The 21,843-nt window shown below is 41.6% G+C and overlaps 1 protein-coding gene across 1 annotated transcript in view; it reads left to right on the top strand.

Moving 5' to 3' along the window:
- Positions 1-21,762, top strand: part of GLG1 (golgi glycoprotein 1) — a 79,112-nt gene extending 57,350 nt beyond the window's left edge. The window contains exons 9-26 of the mRNA XM_085071720.1: positions 301-422; positions 1,051-1,152; positions 3,069-3,222; positions 4,897-5,034; positions 5,828-5,914; positions 6,831-6,893; positions 7,574-7,687; positions 8,084-8,172; positions 9,036-9,153; positions 10,147-10,239; positions 10,774-10,911; positions 11,500-11,623; positions 11,969-12,111; positions 12,332-12,433; positions 13,079-13,186; positions 13,790-13,910; positions 15,762-15,868; positions 16,342-21,762. Of these exons, the coding sequence (XP_084927846.1) occupies positions 301-422; positions 1,051-1,152; positions 3,069-3,222; positions 4,897-5,034; positions 5,828-5,914; positions 6,831-6,893; positions 7,574-7,687; positions 8,084-8,172; positions 9,036-9,153; positions 10,147-10,239; positions 10,774-10,911; positions 11,500-11,623; positions 11,969-12,111; positions 12,332-12,433; positions 13,079-13,186; positions 13,790-13,910; positions 15,762-15,868; positions 16,342-16,509 (2,091 nt within the window). The 3' untranslated portion in view covers positions 16,510-21,762. The remainder of the gene's footprint in view (positions 1-300; positions 423-1,050; positions 1,153-3,068; positions 3,223-4,896; positions 5,035-5,827; positions 5,915-6,830; positions 6,894-7,573; positions 7,688-8,083; positions 8,173-9,035; positions 9,154-10,146; positions 10,240-10,773; positions 10,912-11,499; positions 11,624-11,968; positions 12,112-12,331; positions 12,434-13,078; positions 13,187-13,789; positions 13,911-15,761; positions 15,869-16,341) is intronic.
- Positions 21,763-21,843: the final 81 nt, after the last annotated feature.

Raw genomic sequence — 21,843 nt, 5'->3', positions numbered from 1 at the left:
ATACAGTATGTAAATGTTACCAGTTCTATTCTATAAATTGGTACATAAGTAGTCCAAGTTTACAACTGACCTTCAGAGTGTAACTGGTCTCACACGATGTTCCTGGGCTACTTCACAGTGATAATTAGGGTCCAGCAGTGCTGGACTTGGCAGCACAAACTCTTAAAATAAAACTCTGCAGAGCAGAGTTCATACATTGTGATGTTGTTACTGGCATAGAATTGCCACACTGAGAGGTTGTAAGTGCTCTCATTTAGGTCTTTAACATTTGTTTTCCTATCCGCAATTCCTTTCTTCCAGCTTCAAACCTTGATTCAGGAAACAGATCCTGGTGCTGATTATCGCATTGACCGCGCACTGAACGAGGCCTGTGAGTCAGTGATACAGACAGCCTGCAAGCACATACGGTCTGGAGACCCCATGTAGGTGCCTCTCAGTCAGAACTGATGGGTTTTTTCCTCTTGGGCATCTATGAAGGTTGTGGGGCTGACCAGCAGAGACACTAAAACCTGTCCAGACTAGTGACTCCAGACTAGTCATGCAGGGTTGAACTGTTTCCATTCCTGCTGTACAAGCAGGCCAGTATTTCTATAGGAGAACCAGGTTTAGCACTGGTGAAGGGCTATCACAGGCACTTCGAGTAAATCTGTAATGTTTGACATGCTAATTTCTGTAACAACATAAGTCTCAAGCAATATCACAAAATAACAAGCCTGGAAAGGCCAGGTAAGCAAACTCATACTGCAAAGACTGGGGAGCCAGTCTTCAAGTCTGGCTCCCCTGAGCCAGATTTTCTATAGAATACTCCTTATGATTTTGTTGTATATCAGACTTGCTGAGATAACTAAAACAATGGAACATAAGAGGGTACAAATCTGATACACATTTGTTTTAGATGTAATCTTTTTGAAGGAAGAGAAAGATCTTCACTGAGTTTGAACATCTTATGTATGGTTCATTGGGAAGACTGATTTGGCAACACCAGCTGTTACAGGGAAGCTCAGCATGATTATAACAGTCTGTGGCCTGGCTTTTTTCTTCTGTTTGCAGGATTTTGTCTTGCCTGATGGAGCACTTGTATACAGAGAAAATGGTAGAGGACTGTGAGCATAGGCTCCTGGAGCTCCAGTATTTTATATCTCGTGATTGGAAGTGAGTACTGTAAAACCAGATTTATCCTCACTTGATGTTTGTATTGAGTGTTTGTATGCTTTAGCAGTTCCTTGTAAAACCATATAGCTTGTGGTCGTTCAGAAAAGGACTTTTAAGTATGCCAGGTCGGTAGGGTGTTAATTAATGGCTGTGTAGAACATTAAAAGCAAAAGCTGCTTAGAAAAGGTGTGATGCCACTTAAATCAGGTACTCTTTTAGAAATGATGCAACCTTAAAAAGTGCTCAAGTTTGAGGTCTAAAATTCTTTGCATCTTTATTAAAGAATTCTGTCTGACCATATTGAAGTTGAAGGTTTCTTTCTGTGCAGGTGGCAGCCAGTTGTATCTGCTCTAAGTGCTACAATATGCGACTTACAGAAACCAAGCTTTCAAGTATAACAAAGACTCACTGTGTGAGAAGCTTCCTGCCTCAATTTCTGCCTTTTTTCATATTCTCTAGGTGTGATTACAGCCTGTAGAGCAGATGTAGTACCTTTTGGAGTCTTACTTTTCCACCTTTCTGATCCAGAGATGGCAGTGCTTTGTTTTAAATACATACAAAGCCCCTTGTGTCAGTGTTTGTTAAGCTGAGGAGAGAATAAATTTGATAAACGTGACCAGTGAGGAAAGAGTAAGTGTTTGATTTGTCTTCTACAGAAGATTGAGAGGTGAGGAAATAGAGTACATTAAATGGGATTACTGCAAGAAATTGAGTAATTGTTCTCAGTGGCCACAAAGAGTGTAAGGCAAGAAGTCCTGGGCTTCAATTACTGCAAGGAGTGTTCAAATCAAATGTTAAGAAAATCTTGATTCATAGCAAGTCATGTATTTATGGACAGCATTCCCAGTAGCTGAAAGCTGTTGTGCTCTGTGAATGTTCTTCTTTTAAAATACATTGGGCCTTCATGGACCAGAAAGTTTAGGGCTTTGTGGCTGTTTATTTATTCATCTCTATAATTGTCTCTATAGAAAGACAAGAATACCTAATTTTTTTCCCACTTTCTCTGTGTCTTCATTGCTGAGTCTCCTGCCTATCCTGTTTCCAGCAGCTAAATCATTGATTGAGCCAAATTTAAGTGATTGGAGGAAGGAAGACTGAGTATTTGCATTTTCCTGGGAGTAAGGATAATTCTAATTCATAATGCAGCCTGGGTGATGTTAGCTTATCTTTGTTTCACCACTGTTCCCCACAACTGGCTTATAAATCTGTTGCACTGACTGTGCACCTCAGACAGATGCACAGAGTTGAAAGGGTTGTGTTGATACCCTTAGCATTGTCTACATAATTGTGTCCACTAAAATCACTTGATGCTTGTTTCCTATAGTGTTGTATAAATATGGAGTTTCCATTTTGGAAAGTTAACAATATCTCAGTTAGCTTTCATGTAATTAGACATCATCTTAAGAGATCTGCACTTACATGCAAAAGCAAGGGGTGCTGACTTTTCAGTTGACTCAAATCCATGGCAGACAGAATTAATCCAAATCAGATTTTTATGGAATTTGTGTTTCAGAATGGCAGCAGCACAAAGTACATGTAAGATATTACACAAGCAAAATGCAGTGTGTGCCTGCCTTTCTGCTGCTTCAGGACATCGAGATGATTTCTTTTCTCACAGAAAAGAAGTGTCAGCATTTGGCTGGCATGCTGCAGAAGAAAATGGGAGGTGCTTCATGAAGTGTTGAAAATTTGATCTGTAATTAAAGATTTTAGTGTTACTTTTGCAAGATCAGGGAGTTGATTACAAATTGAATGGTGGGCATTTTGCCACCTGTTGGTTCAGTTGGTCAGACGCTGCCGCTGAGTGATGTCCTGTTGGTGCCTGAAATTTGCATTTTCTGCCTCAAAAGCATTTTGGGATGTGAAAAACATTCCAGGTTTGAATGAAGTGCCAGTGATAACTCTTCTGTTTGCAGATTGGACACAGTCCTTTACCGCAAGTGTCAGGGAGATGCTTCCCGCCTCTGCCATACCCATGGCTGGAATGAGACCAGCGAGCTGATGCCTCCAGGGGCTGTTTTCTCCTGCTTGTACAGGCATGCATATCGAACAGAGGAGCAAGGAAGGAGGGTAAGTGCTAATAGGCAGCTTGCTGCTTGTTCATCTGTGGTAGAAAGGTTGCACACACGTTTGGGAGTTGGACATGCTGTGCTAAAACTCCTGGAACTCAAAAAATCTACTTTAAATCACTTACTGTAGGTGGTAGTTGTGCTGCTTCGCGTGCCCAGCTCCTCAAGGGTGCCCTGAAGGTCTAGGTGGTTGTTCTGGTAAGACAAAATAGGCCATCAGGATGTGACATGGACCCATGGAGGGAATTGTGTGCTGACACCGACTTACATTTCTGTTCAAATGCAGTGCAAGTCCTCCCTCATGTCTTTCCAAAGAGGAATGTGATTCCTTGTAGATAGCCAGCATAGCTGCAAAATTGGTTTTGGGCAAAAAGGAGTTTCAAGATCAGCTTTCCTCGGCTGTTTCTAATTAAGTTTTGATTTGTGCCCAGCTTTGGATTATATTCCATTTAATTCTTCCTATTGATATAATGCATCCTTCCAGTTCTTTGGAGCATGCTGTACTGGTAAATGTGCTTATGCTGTCTTTAAAGAAGACAGTGGGGATCTGACTTGCTGCCCTGCAGTCTGAAGATTCACCATAATCGCATTTGTGGTAGAGCTGCTCTTTTCAAGTTTGCTGCCCTCTCGTGCCTTTAGCAGGGCACTCAGATGAAAGCACCTGGGTACTCAGTTCCACTTCTTTTGGCACTGTAGTGTACACAGCCCCTAGGAGTTGGTGGGTTTACACAATGGCCCAGCTTAAAAATTAATTTCCACAGCTTGATTTAAAAGGTCTTTTGGGGCAGAGGTCAAGTATTGATTGAAACCACCTCTTTTAGGAATAAATTTTTTAATGCAGTTTCTTAGTCTGCTGAGTTGAGACTTTTTCATTCTGTTTTGTATTCGTGCTGACCAAAGAAATCAATAGCCACCCTGCAAATAATCTATCAGAGAGAGAAAAGGTTTTTAAGTGTGTTTTTCTTTTGGGAAGTAGGCTAAGGGGGCAGCTGTCATTTTGAAATTTAGTCTTGGGAGCAAACTCATAGGAGGTTAGACCTGTACCGCTTTCCAGCGCTGTTGACAGAATGCTAGGTAACTTGCAGTGGTATGGATCTTTAAATGTATGAAGGTTTGATCTTCAGCTGGTGCATTTTAGATCTGATAAGCACCACACCAGCATCCTTTGGTTTTCTACAGTTTCTTTCTTCCTGTCTTGCAAGTGCTGACTCCGATGTGCTGCAGTGGGGATTGCTGAGAAGAAATTACATCTGGACTGTATTGCCTTATTCTGGGCTTCCTGTTTGGTATTGAGGGCATGAGCTACTTTGACTTTCTTCTGCAGAATCAGTCTGTAGCCTTGAGTGAAGGGGGATGGTGCAGCAGATAGCCTGGGGACCTGCTGTGACATCTCATTTCACAAAATCAAAGTAGAGGTTTAAGAATATAAAATTAAACTTAGCAGAATGAGAAGAGCGTCTATCTAAACTAAATGACATAGTTCCAAGCTGTTTTGGAACCGAAATTGCTTGGGGGGGCCCTGGCAGGCCTATGCTGAGCAGTGCAGGACTCTTGTGCCTTCTGGGGCTGCTGATGGCATTTGTGGTCACTCTGAGAACCTTACCTGAGAGCGCCTTGTTTGCTCTGTGTGGATTTAGGGACCTTATATGCCAAACACCCCCTATCCTCTTTGCAGCTATCACGAGAGTGCAGAGCAGAGGTCCAGAGAATCCTCCATCAGCGAGCCATGGATGTGAAGCTGGACCCAGCCCTCCAGGACAAGTGCATGATTGACCTGGGGAAGTGGTGCAGTGAAAAAACAGAGACAGGGCAGGTACTGTACACAATATCATCGCTACTTTGTTTGCAAAGGGCTGGAAAGGACAAAAAAGGGATAAAGGGATATCTTGCTGCTTCTCTTTATAGTGGAGAAGGTGTTAAAAATTAGTCCAGTATGAAACAATCTACACCAGACTTAGAGGCAATGCAAAGAAGCTTTGCATGTTCAAATGTGTAGTGGAATGAGAAGAGAGAATGGGATAGTTAGCAAAAAGGGCTTTAATGAAGCAATCCTACTTCCCTCAACCTCTTACTTGTAATATTCTACTGCAGGCTTGATATTTCCCACTTAAACTTTATCCCATTTCCATTTGGCAAATACTGACCTGCTTCCTGTGTTTATACAGCACTGCACTAACATCTGCAGCTACTTAACAAAGTTTCAACAAATACTTTTATGTTAAATTGCTGTGCCCTAGGTGGGCTGTAGCAAAGGGAGCATTCTGCAGCAGATGCTGTAGACATCACAGTATTTTTGAAGTGCCTATCACAGGTTGTAATTTGCGTAACGAACCTCTCTTTAAGGTTATGGAAAGGGCAAATTATATGTGATATTCCAGAAATGAAAGCACATCATGCAGCTTTTGAGAAGAAGTGGTAACATCCTAGACCAACATTCTCAGTCGCTACTATATGTGTGTGTTCTGGGAGTGCTAGTAGAGGAGTGGGATTAAATGAAATTTAGGACTTTACAAAAAGGAGGGCAATTTCACATGCGTATAGATGTTTTAAGCCCAAAATTTCAGCTTGGATTCTTGGACCACACACTAAAATGTCTGTTTCTGTAGGAGTTGGAATGCCTTCAGGACCATCTTGATGACTTGGTGTCTGATTGCAGAGACATAGTGGGAAACCTCACAGAGCTGGAGTCTGAGGTGAGTGGTTTTCAGCCTGGGGTAAAGGGAGTAGTTGAGCATATCTAGTAGAGCATGTCATTTGAATACCAATAAAAAAAACTGAGGTTAGAGGAGCTGCAGAAATGTTCTGCAGCTCTGAGGTTAGAGGAGCTGCAGTATTCTGGGATCAAAGAACATCCCTTTTATCCCATACAGTGGAAGTTTTCATGGAAGTTCTTGAGGAAGAGAAGTGAACGACACTTCAGGATTTTATACTGTTGATGCCATTTCTCCTGCTTTAAAGATCACTTGTGAAACTGAAACTAAGATTGGCACAGGAACCCAGTTGCCTTTAGTACAAGTCAAGATACGTGATGGGACTTGAGATTTTGGTCTTGCAAGTAGTTTTGAGTACTGTATTGCAGCTTCCCTCCCAGTCCCAAAAATTTTGCAAGCAAGGACTATGAAGTACATCAGTAGAGATTTTCAGTGTGGTTGGCAGCTTTACCTGTTTTATGAAGCTGCATATTTGACTCTTGAGCCCCAGACTGTTCCCCATATCTCTTAAAATTTACATTCTGTCCTAGGGAAAGCTGTCTTCCAGTGGTTAGAAACTTTGGTTTGCTCAGAACTGTGCTAAATCTTCAATTCCTACGTAGGTGTAAGGTGATTTCTAATGGTCTAGCACCCAGTTTGAAGGAGAATGGCTGAATTATCCAAGCCAGGAGTGTCTGTGGAGACCAGGCTCTTCCCTTAAGCTGGAAAGCTTGTCTTGCATTTACCATGTTGGCAAGAGTGAACCCCATGATTTCCAGAGCTAAATGAGAAAGCTGTCTGGATTGCATTTTTCAAAATCCTGTAAACTGGGTTGAATTTGAATTGTTACCACAGTTTTTTCCAGAGCCTCTTTCTCTTGTGCATTTACTGTGAAAATGAAAAGCTCTGTTTTCTGCAGGACATTCAAATTGAAGCCTTGCTGATGAGAGCATGTGAGCCCATTATCCAGACATTCTGTCATGTGAGTACTCTGCAATATCTTTACCCAAAAAGTGGGTATCTTTGAGGAAAAAGCTCAGTGGGAAAGTTTAGAGAGTTTTAGTATTAGTTCTTGCTACACTTCAGAAGTAAAATCAGAGGCAATCAGTTCCAAAAACCCTTAATTAAAAAATCACCCTAAAATAAAAATTCTTAGTTCCACCTAGTCTTTCTGCTGTTGTCAGAGCCCTAGCATAAAAGCTAGTTTGAAGATGAAAATTGCTCTGTAATTGCAAAAATCACCCCTTACAGTGAGTTAAATACTAGACTTTTTACCTTCTTTACATGCAGGCAGTGTGTCTAGCCACTCTGTGCAGCTGCTCAGCGCTGCTGAAATAACTTCACTGATGTAGGGCTGAGTAGTTAAAGAGCAGTGAAGGCACCTAATTGTAACATGTCGTGTAAGCACTGAGCCTCTGCAGTGTGTTCTCCTGAGTCTAAAGTGTGTGTGTGTTTCTGTGGTGGTTATTTTTTGAACTGTATAAACATAGTTGTGTACTGGAGTTGTGTGGTGCACCTCTAGGGTGATCAGTTAATATAGTGAGCTCACCATGGAGAGTGGGACTGTAAGTTCCATATTTCCTGGTCACAGTGGGCTAAAAGAGCATAAAACCTATGACTTGTAAGAGTAGCTAATTTTTAAGCCTTTCATCTCTTCTTTAGGAGGTTGCAGATAACCAGATTGATTCTGGAGACCTGATGGAGTGTCTAATACAGAACAAACACCAGAAGGAAATGAATGAAAAATGTGCAATTGGTGTTACTCACTTCCAGCTGGTAAGCAATGCTTTTCTCTGCTATCAGTGGAAGCCTGTTCTGTTCTTTCAGAGTGTTGATAGGAATTAGCTAATTATGAAAACTTTCCTTCTTTGGAATTGATTTTCCACTATATTTAAAGAGCTCTTGTGAATTCAGACTGCTGTATTTGCGTGCCTGGTCATAAATGGTCACTTCTGGAGATGAGTTCTTTTCAACCCCTCCTTCCTCCCTGGCATATGGTAGACAGGGTCCCAATTTCTTCAGCAGTGCAGCATCCCCCTTGCCTCCACGTTAATAAATTTGAACAGAAGTATGTGCTAATTGTATGATTCAACAAGTGTTCTTTTGGCCAGCACTTTTTTTTCCTAACTCCAGATGACCAAAGCTGTTTTTCTCCCCATTTCTCTCTTGCAGGTTCAAATGAAAGATTTTAGGTTCTCATATAAGTTTAAAATGGCTTGCAAGGAGGATGTGCTGAAACTGTGCCCCAACATCAAAAAAAAGTATGTAGTGCCTGACCAAACAGCAGTCTGATTGTGTAAATATGTAATTAAGTGACAGGTTATTTCATGATAGGACAGAAAATTCTGGACTTCCTTTAAAGGCTGATTGTTTTGTATGTGTTCCCTTAGTGACTGTGTTCTGCAGATGCTTAAGGTAGAGGCCTTCCTCTTAAAATTACTTCTGCCTTATTCCTGGGTAGAAGCCTCTCCTCTTTATTTTACTTGCTGTGAAATTAGCTAATTATTATAATTAGTGGACTGCATGTCCCAGAATGTTTTATATCCTTGCTAGATTCATAGTTTTCTAGGAGGCAGACTACTGTTGTTCTATTTGGTGATCTGGGAAGGGAAAATATCCCACTTGTTTTATCTGGTTTATTCACTGCAGTCTAAGGGTTTTTTTTTTTAATGTCCTACTGCAATAGTGTAAGGCTAAATTACACACAAGGTCAGTCCTGTCTGTGGATAGCAAGACTATTTGCATTTTATGAGATAAATGCCCTTCCCATGGTGTAAAAGGATTGCTTGCAATGCTATGTAGGTATTCACCTTCATCTATTTCTGAGATGAAGCAAAGTGTTTCTAAAGTGCTGAGATGACTTAAGAGCAGAGGCCTTGCTGGGCAGAGGAATTGGTGGGATTTTGAATGTCTTCCTGTCTGCTGATCTAGACTCCAGTTTAGGTTTTAATTGTGATCCAGTTACTGTACATAGACCTGTACCCAGAAGTAAGCACAGATGCACAACGACTTCATACTGTGTTTGGATTATAGGAATTGTTTTCTCTGGTGTGGTAATCCAATACCAACCTTGGCTGGTCTTAGTGAAGGGTGTATGAGTGAAAAGCTTTTTTCTTTTCTGCAGGGTGGATGTAGTGATCTGTCTTAGCACAACTGTGCGCAATGATACTTTGCAGGATGCCAAGGAGCACAGAGTCTCTCTGAAGTGCCGCAAACAGCTGCGTGTGGAGGAGCTAGAGATGGTAAACATACCTGAAACTCTTGTTCTCCCTGCTCTTCTAGTGAGGTCCTTCAATTTTAGCTTCCTGGTTTGTCCACCTTCAGGGAAAAAAAGGAAGCTCATTTGTAAGATGTATCTGTTTTATTTTTTCCACTTTTCTTACAACACAAGGCTCAATTGCCCTTCACGGTGAAAGTACTGATTGTCTACTTTAATGCCTTAAATATAGTCTCACGAAGGCTAAGGCAAGCTAAATGGTCATTGGAATTTCAGCTAGAAGTGATTATGTTTAGTGTTAGCAACGTGCTACACATTCTGATGTCCTTAACGTCCTCTAGGAGAGAACAAAAGCTTCATTTTACAGACTGAGGAAACAAGCACAGATGAAGCAACTCGACTCCAGCTGCTCCAAGTTGCTCAGTGGATAAATAGGAGTAGTGTTTGTTCTGGTAGGCAAAGCTGCCTCTTGACTTCCTGCTGCAGTGCTTGCAGTAATAAACTCTTAAGGTCTTTGTCCAGTAGATACTGTTTAAGTGTTAAAGCTTCACCTTAAGTAGGTCTGTGTCAGAAGAGGCAGCACTCTTGCCTTTGTATGGAAAAATTCAGATTCTGGGCATCACCAAAACCAGGAAACTTCATTCGCATCCTCCAGGTTACCTACTAGATGGGTGGCTGTTAATATGTCCTTTAGCTTTCACATGGAAAGATTTCAGTTGTCTTGGATAGTTGTGATGATGCCCATTTAGGGGAAGCAGTGACAAAAACTTGCTAGCTCTATCATTTGATTTAAACCCTTTCTTTGGTTTAAAAAGCTGACTGATCACGGCAGGGAATTCCAAAGTTGATTTCCTACTAAAACCATTGTTCACACCTAAGACCCTTACATTCAAAGAAACTGAATGCCCATTGTGAGGGTTGCTTACTTTTTGTGAGTAGAGGTCTTCAGTTAAGAGATTAAAAAAGTAAAGTAGTCTTGAATCTTACTTTAAGGTTCATATTGTATTTTTTCCTGCAGACTGAGGATATCAGACTTGAACCAGAACTGTATGAGGCTTGTAAAAGTGACATCAAGAATTACTGCCAGAATGTGCCCTATGGCAATGCTCAGGTAATGGAATTTATTAATAATTTACAATTTAATTTGTACTTTCATTTCAGAAAACTTTTGAAGAACACTTTTGCCCCTGTAAGTGCAACTTGAGATTTTCGTTTTGATACCACTCAAATATTTTGGTAGTACTTCAGAATGTTAATTTCTTTTTTTCCCGCTGGTACGCAAGCGTTAATACCTGGTGAATGCAATGCTGTGAGCACTTCATTCTTCAGTTAATGCTGGTTTTAAGCTATTAGCAACTGGTTACTGCAAATATTGCTAAAGCTTTCTTAGGCATAATGTCTGCAGGATGACATTTGTGGGTTTGGAGTAAGTCCAAGAGAACTTCTTCATCTCATTAAATCTTTGTGAGAATAGATGAGCTTAAAGCAAGTCCTGGAAATAAGCATTGGTAATGACTTGGATAAAATCTTGGCATTGGGATCTTAACTGGCCAAATAAGGTGAAGGTGGTCATTAGGGGAACACATAGCTGTGTACGGCAGAATCGTATCAACGTGTCCATTATGCCTGCAATGCTGTGTTGTAGATTATCGAATGCCTAAAAGAAATCAAGAAGCAGTTGAGTACACGGTGCCACCAGAAGGTATTTAAACTGCAGGAGACAGAGATGATGGACCCAGAACTGGACTACACGCTCATGAGAGTCTGCAAGCAGATGATCAAGGTAATGGCAGTGTGTTCATTTAAGAGGGTGAGATTGGGACATAAGAGCTCTATCAGCTTTGAGCGTCCCATAAAGGTTTGTTAAAATACTGCTGTGCTCTTTCAGAAGTATGATTGCTTTTTTTGCAACGTAATCTGTTTCTTAACTCTGAATCAGGCTGAGGTTTCTTCAGGGCTCTTCTCTTTCAACTTCCCGATCAAAGCCTGTGCACTAATAAATTTGTCTTCCCAACCGCCGGCAGAATTGAGGAGGGAGTCTGTGCTGAGGCTTCTAATACAGTTTTCACCCAGTCAGTTTGGATTTGGATTGGCTTTTAGCAAGGGTGAAGAAGTTATGATTACAGAGAAGAGTAAAATCGTCAGTTTGCTCCTGACCTGGTGCACAGAGACTTTTATCAAACTGGTAAAGCACGCAAAATTATGTAAAACTTAAAATTAGAAATGATGGCTGGAAATCGTACCATGTAGAAAGCAACAATGAATGTTCATACAAGACACTCTTTCACAGTAGGCAGAATTGGGTTTGGATTTTGTTTATTCAAGTGCTTTTAGTGATGAAACTTTTTGGGGTTTGGGGTTTTTTTCATAGCGGTTTTGTCCAGAGGCGGATTCAAAAAACATGTTGCAGTGTTTGAAACAAAACAAGAACAGTGAAGTGATGGATCCTAAATGCAAGCAGATGATTACCAAGCGCCAGATTACACAGAACACAGGTATCTTTTTCTGAAAAAAACAGAACTTGCTTACCTGAGCTATTCAGCATGGCTGGAAGAGTATCAGTTTTGTTTTATTCTGCTTTATGGTTTTCCATGTACACATTGACCTTAGTCAAGTTCTTGAGGTTCAGCATGTGTTGTTGAATCCTCTTTATTCCTGAAGCTCCTACCTCACAAATTGAAATGCTAGTGTGGAAAAATACTATTTCTCCCAAAAATTATGTTCCTTGGTGGTATAATGTTGTCCAGGAAATTTCTATCTCTCTTTGTTTTTTGAGTGTTATGTTCTATAATCCAAAGAGATGAGTGCTCTAATGAAGTGCTGTCATCTGTCCTGGTTAGATTACCGCTTAAACCCCGTGCTCAGAAAGGCGTGCAAAGCAGACATACCAAAATTCTGCCAAAACATTCTGAATAGGGCCAAGGATGATACAGAGTTGGAAGGACAAGTCATCTCATGCCTGAAGTTGAAATACGCAGACCAGGTGAGTAGAGCTGGTGCCTGCAAATGAGGAAATGTGCTGATCAACAGCCACTGAATAACAAATCAAGCTTGGGCTTGTGGTGTGTTCAACATATGTTGCAGGCTATACATAAAGGAGGTTTTTATGTTCCTATAGAAGTATTACGGAATACAGGTTAAAATACAAGGTGGTTGATTTCTGAAGGTCACTGAGTGAGTTAATGACTTTCTCCTCCTGATAGCGTCTCTCTCCAGACTGTGAGGACCAAATTCGGGTGATAATCCAGGAATCAGCCCTTGATTATCGGCTGGATCCCCAGCTTCAGATGCACTGTTCTGATGAGGTAGGAGAAGTAACTCCATAGCTACTTTTTCAGGATGAAAGCTCTCTTCATGTAACAGATTTTTGTTTGTCAAAACATGAACTTTCCTAATAAGTAAAACAAAAAAATCCTGTGAGCTGCTTCAAGCTAGTCAGGTTCTTTGCTTGTGACTTTTGCCTAGTGTGCAAGAATTGCAGTTTTGTGCGCAGTGCTAATATGAAGTTAATTTTTTCATCTGGGATCCCATCAGTATGCATGACTATGGAAAAATACTTCTTTCCTGTTGTCAAAAAGAAACTAGTTCTCTGGTCTTGTCAGCCTTAACTGGAATACAGTCAGGCTTTTTGAGTTTTCAGTTTTGCTAACAGAGTTGGTCATGCTTCAAGTGTTACTTATTTCATACTTTCACATTCTCTCCATGCTGTTTTCTTCCTTGCCCTCCTCCTCAGCTCAGCAATATTGACTTCTTGCTGCTGGGTTTCAAAGGGTTATGCATATTGCATGAGCCAGGCTGCATTTGGCTTTGGGGATTTTGGGGGGGAAGGAATCTCATCATGTATTCTTTAGCTGCACCCTGTGATGAACTAACATATTGAGATATAAATGTGCTAAAAGGCAGAATGATTGTTGTGAACTACTTATGTTAAAACACCTCTTTCAAAATAGATTTCCAGCTTGTGTGCAGAAGAAGCAGCAGCTCAGGAGCAGACTGGGCAGGTGGAAGAATGTCTGAAAGTGAATCTGCTGAAAATAAAAACTGAGATGTGCAAGAAGGTAAAGAAAATAAATTGGATGTGCTCTCAAGAGCTCCTATCCCTGCAGAAGTCTCTGATTTTTCCAGATCACAGCCTAGGTCATGTTCTAGCTAGTATGAGGCCAGAACGCTGAAATTTCCCTATTCATCTCAGTTCTGGCCTGCAGTGATTCAATTCAGTTTCAATTTGCCAGTGAAAATTGTGTTGAGAGTTCTCCTTTGCAATTCCAGACTTGAATGCTTTCTTGATTATGGTTGCCAAAGGTTCTTCTTACTAATCTGTTTTTGGTGCTGTCTCTCCATTGCAGGCTTTCCTAGGCCCAGGCTGTGTCATCGAGGGCAGTATGAATTGTGCCATGGCTTTGGCACCTGATTTCAGTTCTAACTGAAGTAATTCCGGCATATTGTCTTTGTAGTTTAGATTAATATGAATATCTTAATGAATGTTACAAACCAGGACAATTGAGCCTAAACCAGCATTCATAGCCTCATCCAAGGACAGTGGTGGATTTTCCCATGATCCTGGATTTAAAAAGATGATACACCTTTCAGAGACATTGATCAGCATGAGTTGTGTTCTCTCTCCCTTTTCTGAGATGTACTTGTAATTTCCTCCTCCATAGGAAGTGCTCAACATGCTGAAGGAAAGCAAAGCAGATATATTTGTTGACCCAGTGCTCCACACAGCCTGTGCCCTAGACATCAAACACCACTGTGCTGCCATTCCGCCAGGGAGAGGACGCCGTAAGTGCTTGTGCTGTACTTGTATAACCTCTCAGTCCTGAGGTACTTAACCTGCATTTTCTTACCAGCATAATCTTACATACAAGGTATTTCCACCAGTCATTTGTGGGCAACAGGATGGAACAGCAGCAGAGGTGGTAGATGAATGTGTGTCAAGAAGTCTTTCCTTGTGTCCAAGGCAGGACCTATTCCTCAATCCTGATGTAATATCCTTGTAGCCTTATCTGCAGATTTAATGGGTGTATTTTATGTGCCATCATTCTTAGGATTGCTGACAGTAGTGTGTGATAGCAGATCCATAAACCTTCTATAAAATCTCTGCTCAGTTAAATTCCATTGAAAATGAGCTTTTAATACACATGGACTCATTTTCCAGTGAGGTTTATCTCGCACCTTGTATCAGCTTCACACAAAATACAGCTCCCAAGTTTACATATGACAGTGTTCTATCAGACTGTATCAAAAGCTATCCTAGAACTAAGCTCCTTTTCTTACAGCAACAAGTTGGTTTGGATTCACAATATTCACTCTAAGCTAATCCACTTGGTGCTTCTTTCTTTGTGTTAGTCTTTGTCCATGGTCAGCTTCTTCACTTCAGTATTTAAATTTAAACAGAAGTTGTGGGGTTTTTTTCTTCTCTGCTTAAATATAGCACTGTTTTCTTTTCCAGCGTGCAGAGGGTAGGTAATCATGACTGCACTTTCTACGTTTACATAGCAGCTAAAGGCTTTGAGACTTTATCAGCTGTTTTAAATCATCCAAGACTGAGTTCAGCAAGTTCAGACCACTTGAAACATTATATATTTAAGTATTTCCGAACCCTTTCTTCTCTTGTTTGAGGTCAAGCTCTTGCACTTTGTTACTGTTATTAGGTTAGCTACCTGGATAGTGTGTGTGGCTGTTTAAGGAAAGCTAGTGGGGGGAAAAGTCCTGAACTTTCCCATCTTTCTAGTTTATCTGGCATGAAAAATAACAGCTAAGTATTTTCCTGATCATTATCTTTTGTGCTGGTTACTGAATGCATTTCTGAAATTCCGGATATCCTTTATTTTTTCCTGCTTTGTCGTAATTCTTTTGATGTGTGTTCTGATGTGTTTGCACTGAAGGTCTGCAGGGGTCTGTAGCTTAGAGAGGGCTCTGCCTGTGAGTGCTTGAATTGACAATTGTGCAGTGAAAGTCTGGAGTTGGTTTAACTAAGTTTGTGGCCTGTTTGCTATGAGCTAAATAGCTTCACTGCAAAGCAGAAAGCATCTAATTAGGAATTAGTCAAGTATGGTAGCATGAATATAAAATACAACATTTTATGTCAGTGTATCATATGAGCATATAAAAGAGCTTATTAATTAGTTGGCCATGCCCCTCCGTAGGCACTAGAACACTGTGATCCCATTTCCTTTTCACAGGATTGTATGAAAATTCAGGAAGTTAAACCTTTCAAAATATATTGTTGATCAAAAGAAACTCCTAACAAGCCTAAGGAGATAAGACTGTGTTTTTTCCTGAACTGAATTTGATCTTAGCTCTGTCTAAAGGCTAGTGGCATGGAGTTCAGAGTGTACAGCTCATTGAAGGTGCAAATTTATAAGACTTCATAAAATCTCATGTAAACCACATGAATTATATATTGGATATGTACTATAGTTTCTTTTTGGAAGTCAAAATTGCTTGCATCTCCAAATCCAATACTGATCATAAATCTTGGTGAAATTGCTAGCCTCAGGGGTAGTCTGCCAGATCTGTTTAGAAAGCCTTGTAGCCATCAGCCTTCATGAGAATGGAAGAGCCCCTGTCTGCACCATGTTATCAAAGCCACTGTTTCTGTTTTGTAACACCATCTTCTGCACATTACAGAAATGTCATGCTTAATGGAAGCTCTGGAAGATAAGCGTGTGAGGTTGCAGCCTGAGTGCAAGAAACGCCTTAATGATCGTATTGAAATGTGGAGCTATGCTGCAAAGGTGAATATGTAAAGGATTTCAATTTTTTTTATGCCTTAGGTCTCTATTGCAAGGTATTTATGAAAAACTCCAACTGTAATGAAATTCTTGTCTCTGAACGAAGTTTAGTATTTTGAGTTTGGTCCAGAAAAACTGAAAGGGGTAGTCTTGGAACTTATATCTTATTCTCTCTGCATCTGGGCTACATCCCTAACAATGCAGAATTAAACTGTCTTTTGTGCACCCAGGGCTTAGTCTCCTGTAGAGAAGATCTGGGGCAATGAAATAGGGGCAGGAAAACTTCCTGTTATAAAGATGCCTCCGGAGCAGCAGTTCCTTCAGGTGAATCATTTCAGGCCTGCTTTTTTCTGGTTCAGGCCAAGTCTGATGATGACAGGAGGCAATAGCAGTACTTGAGACTAAAGCTGGTAAATGTCACAGCTGAGGGTTGCATGGAAAGCTCATTGGCTCATTTATTTCCTTTTCACCTCCAGGTTGCCCCAGCAGAAGGTTTTTCTGACCTTGCCATGCAAGTTATGACCTCCCCATCCAAGAATTACATCCTGTCTGTGATCACGGTTGGCATCTGTGTACTCTTCCTCATCGGCCTGATGTGTGGACGCATCACCAAGCGGGTGACAAGAGAGCTCAAGGACAGGTAGAGCCTGGATTGCCTGCTGAAGAAATGCCTGCCCAGTGCCCAGTTTTGTACAGCCCTCCTCTGTATAGTCTACCCAACCCCTCTTGTGAGAGGAGAATAAAAAAAAAAAAAAAAAAAATTAGAACAGCAGCAGGTGTTGGCTCAGTTTTCCCATCCTGGATCTCATCCATGGCATCTTCATCCTATGAAAGTTTGTGTGCAACATTGGCAGCCCAGCCAGCAGCTTTTGTTACCCCTTTGTTAGCAGACTCTCGTTTACCTGCCTGTAGACAAGTCTCTGTTGTACTGTTGGAACTGCCTTCACTCTCCAAATCAGACTGATACGACCTGCAGCTCAAGCAGTTTTTAAGTAAATTTTTAAAGACAGACATTCTGCATACCAACTATATGATTTAGGTAATGGTTCATACTGAAATCTAGTCATCCTCTGTGGCTGGGTGAAGTTGAGGCAGGAAATTAAAGGGTAAATTGCATCTTACACCACAGTTGGCCTTGTTTTGGACATCTTGCTCGTCTGTGTAAAGCATCTTCAGAGCATAGTCTTGGACAACCTAAGGACACCAATCACTGGTGTCATCTCCTAGTGAATATCCTGCTTTTGTGACTGTGGATTTTTTTGGCTGAAAAGATGTCCTCCCTTTCTTCCTCTGCTGCTCGCAAGATAGAATAAAATACTGACCAGGATTGAATACTCATGTGAGCTGTACAACTTGTATTTCAGCAGATTAAAGACGCGATGTAGACACGAGGTGTGTAGAGCCTGTCAGTAGTGAACTGTCAGTGGGCAGGAAGTGCTCTGAGCAGTTACTCGGTCAAGTTTTTTATTAGCAATGATGCAGTAAAATTCTAACACTCCTTATATTTTACCTTGCTGCTGCTAAGCTGTTACCCTTCCAAATTAACTGTGTGTAGGTCGTATTGACACACTGGCATTGCAGTGCTCTGTCAGTGATGCAGAAAGCGCCGGAACACTCAAGATGCTCTCTCTGTATAATGGTTACTTGTGGGACAGCACAGTGGTTTGTAACAACACTCTGAGTCTTAATGGTTTGAATGGTAGCACTGAAGAGTGGTTTTCATTTCCACAACTACAATTGATGGTGATAACGCCTGGCATTTCCTGGGATGTAGGTTACAGGTGTCAGTCCAGAATGTCAAGCAGGAGTGGATAGAAGAATGATAGTGTGGTATGAAAGGCAGAAACATCTGGATCTTTAAGGGAAGTAGCTTTTCCATAGTTACCATCAACATGTGCATTTATGCTATGTATAGTTGTACTTCCAGAAGCTGATACTTGCACCCAACAGCCCAGAGAAGATGTTTTAGAAAAACTGCACCATTAGTTGTGACCTCTTCTTACCATCATCTTTGTTCCTCAAGTACAGGGAGGTGTGGAGCACGTAAGACACGTGTTCTGACTGAAACATGGAGTGTGTTGATGAAATCTAGAGGAGACTGTATGAGAGTCGATGTGTACAGCATATGTTTTATTCACCTTTTAGATGTGCTCACCTGTGTGTGCTATGGTAAAAACCATGTGCCTGAAACTGTCCACCTTAGGCTGATGCTTGAACCATAACTTTATTTTCCCACTTAACACACTGCTAGGTAAGACCTGGCATTTCCAGTTCTCCCCATTGTTCTCTAGAAAAACAGTGGAGGTGGTTTTGAGACACTTTGGAGTGTGGACCAGCTGATTCAGATGATGCTGTGTACACAGAATGGCATTTACAAAATACTGTGAGCTTTTGCTTCGACTTTTTGCTGAAGCTTTCTGCAAACATACCTTCATCCTGCTCTGAGGATGGTGGCAGATTAATATGGGTTTACACTTACTATGCTAGTGAGTCTTTCACAAACACTTCTGGTTTTGTAGCAAAGTACTATGAATACAAGCAAGCAGCAGCAAAAGCCTGAGCATTGAAGTTTCAGTGGAGAGTTAGTGTATGGTAGAATTGCAGTTAAGTGGTGAAGTAGAAGTGAATTTAAGCCTGAATTCCTTCTCTTGCCCCTCTTCCCTAGAGCTAACAGAGCCTGACTGGCCATCTGTCAGTATGAAGTGGAGCAGAAGAGAAACAGTTAATCAGGTCTCTTGAGGTAGCACAGGTGTGTAACACCACAAATATTAGTTTGGAAATTAGAAGTGTGTCTTGTATCACTTGACTGAGTATTGAAATGACTGCTGTAGAGATGGATGTGCTTGCAGAGCTGCCAACAAGGGAAGTGGGATCTTGGTGCTGCTCCGTGAGTCCTGCTTCTCCAAAATGTCTATCAAACATAATTAAATTGCCATTGGAAGGCTTTTTTTAGACTGTTGTGATTTTTTGAGAAGGCATTTTGTAACCTGATTAGCTTGAGAAGCTTAATTAGATGGTTTATTGTCTAGAAATAGCATCTTCCACTAAATTCCAAAAGATATTGCAGTGAAAATTGTAGGTTTGTAGCCATAGTTCCGAATGTAAACCCTGTTCAGCTCTGAAGGTGACTTTCTTTACTTTCAGATATAAGGCTTTCTGGGTTGTTTTTTTTTTTTTCCTTTTTAATTTGGAGAAGGTTAAGGTAAGGGTGCTTGGAGCATGGCATTAGGTGTCTGTGCTCTGCAATGCTGTTAGTCTGTGGTTGGTGGTGTTTCTGCCTGTGTCAGGCTGACCTGGGAGTTCAGTTCCAGTGTGAGTGTGCTGGGGTGGTGTTTGAAGTGTGTGGCTGGAAGCCCTTGGAAGCCAAGGTAGGGTACTACATAAACTTTTTAACACGGTAAAGACACAGACCCAGCTTTTAAAGGATGGATGCTGGCAAGGGGTCCAGGCCATTTTATCATTGAGCATGTTATCTTTTTATGTTGTGAAGAGGGGTCTCCTACCACTGGTGATGACTAAATCTGCTTTTTTTTTGACTAAGAATCTACCAGTCACAGTCTTGAAACATTCTCCTCCTTTCATGCATACCTAAAAATCTAGAGGTTTCTAAGGCACAGAAGCCCACAGGAGTACTCTTCTAAAAATAACCTGGTTGTGCTGTTGCCAGCACATCATCTTGCCTGCAGGTAACCACTGCAGGGAAAGAAAGAATCATGGAGTCACAGAACAGTTCAAGATGGAAGGGACCTTAAAGCTCATCTCATTCCAACCCCTGCTTTGGGCAGAGACACTTTCCAGACTAGACCAGGGTACTCAGAGCCCCATCCAGCCTGGTCTTGAACACTTCCGGGGATGGGGAGTCCACAACCTCTCTGACTAACCTGTGCCAGTGTCTCACCACTCTTGTAGGAAGGTGTGAGAAATGATTGTGAGAAACACTCCCGTTGCCTTGAATTTGAGAAAGCCTTTTTAACTTCTGTTGTAACAGAGAGTGTTAGCAATAGCTGCAGTCAGCCAAGAGAAGTGGGTTAGTGTGGAAGAACCTGCGATAGTGTTTTCATGACCCTCACCTCTCATGGGAGAAATCTGCCTTCCACTGAATGCAGTTCAGGAGGTGGTTGTTGGTTGGGGTTTTTTTTCTCCTGGTTATCGGAAAACCTTCTCTTGGAGAGCTTATTCTAGACATGGTGATGCTGGTGCTCAGGGTGTGGGTGGAAGAGCTGGATGTTTGGGATCTAGCAAGGCGTGCAGCTCTCCATTTGCTTCCTGCTGCTGCGAGGGCTAACAAGTTCGGCTTCCTAAATGATGGCATGTGCACGTGTCAGGAACTGTGCATGATGTGCACCTCAATACTTCACTCCTGCTAGCCTGTTACAGTTCATTCTCATTCACAGTAATATGTTTATTTATTGTTTATCTAGTGGGTCTTACCAGTTCTTTTCGTGAGTTTCAGCTTGGGATACTCCTGCCTTGCTTTTGTCATTAGGCTGCTGGTAGGAACAAAATTCCTGGCACTTGAAGTACTGCCCAGCAGGTTGGGTTGAATATCTATGTGTCACTGCAAAGGGCTGGAAAGACCTAGTGAAGGTTGAATAATTCTGTAGCAAAATGTTAGCATTTCCTCCAGAATCTGACACTTAAATCTGCGCAATATGATCAGTGTTGCTCTGAAAGAATCCACAGTAAGTGCATTGTTTGGAAAATAATGGTGGTGAATCGCAAGTACAGAAACTAACTGCAGGTAGGTATAGAGGGAAGAAATGTTACAAGCCAGAGGGATCGCTGTAATCCCATAATATTGTAGAGGAATTGTGTTCAAGTTGGATGGCGATTTCTGTTAAAATACGTTATTATTTAGTGAAAGAAGATTGTAGGATTTTTTATTTTTACTTTATCAATTTTGTTTGAAAAAGAAATGGTAGTTTTGAGGTGTGTATGAGTGTTGTATGAAACCAGAGTATTTCATGTAGCACTTCTGTCCCTATTTAAAGTACAGCTCTCTGGACTCAAACAGCTGTAGTGTGGGTTTGTGTAAGAGCACGTTCTTAATTCTGGGGTTCAGATCCTCCAGGCAGTTCCCAGGTACTGATCTTTGTGCAGTCTCCCTGTTTGGGAGCCAAGTGATTCATGGTTCCACCATATGATTCCTGGTTAGAGGGGACCCAGATCGCACGTGTGCCAGAGAGAATTCAGCTGGCATCGCTCTTTGTCCTGTGCTGGTGGAGCTCTGCATCCACTCCACTGAGTCCCTGAGCACTGCCTGGGATAGGGAGGAGTAACAAAACTGCTCTTCGCTAGCCAGATGCAAGATTTTCTCCTTCCACAGCACCCCAATTTGATTCCATAGCTGACCAAACGCAAAGATCCCTTCCAGGGTGAATCACATGCTCAGATCCCCCTGCTGCCCCTGTATTGACTGAGAAGTGCTCACACAGCTCTCGCCTTGGGAAATACTGAACTAGGAGAAAAGGGAAAGGTGTGAGTGCCGCCTGGAGGAGCGGAGGCTCGGAGGCTGTGAGTAAGTTTGTGTAGGACTGGGCCCGAGCTGGGTGTTGGGGAAAGAGGCTCCCTGTGCCCCACTGTACAAACAGACCCAGCGATTCCTGTTGTACAGCAGATGCTGTTTGAACGTAGTCTCTTTTTTTATTATAATTATTATTTTTAATTGTGACGTTAACGAGACCTTTTTTTTGTAAATTGTTTCCCCTTTCTGTGTATAAATCCTGGCCGCTCCTCGTTTCGGTTGGTTTTTTTGGTTTGTTTTATTTTTTTTTTACATGTCCATGCTGTGTAATTTTGAGATGTTACTGAAATTCTGAACATAATAATGTGCATTTTTTTGTTTTTCTGTACAGATGAAATGGGAGAATTTAATAAAAAGAGTCTGCAGGTTTGTACTCGTGGTGGTTTATTTCTGAGGGGCGAGGGGCGGGGAGGTGGGCGTGGCGATGGGCGTGGCCTCGTTCGGCTCCGCCCCG

The sequence above is a fragment of the Lichenostomus cassidix genome, chromosome 11 (assembly GCF_008360975.1).
Source record: "Lichenostomus cassidix isolate B80296 chromosome 11, HeHo_3.0, whole genome shotgun sequence".
Taxonomy (NCBI): Eukaryota; Metazoa; Chordata; class Aves; order Passeriformes; family Meliphagidae; genus Lichenostomus; species Lichenostomus cassidix.
This window is presented reverse-complemented; position numbering and strand designations above follow the sequence as displayed.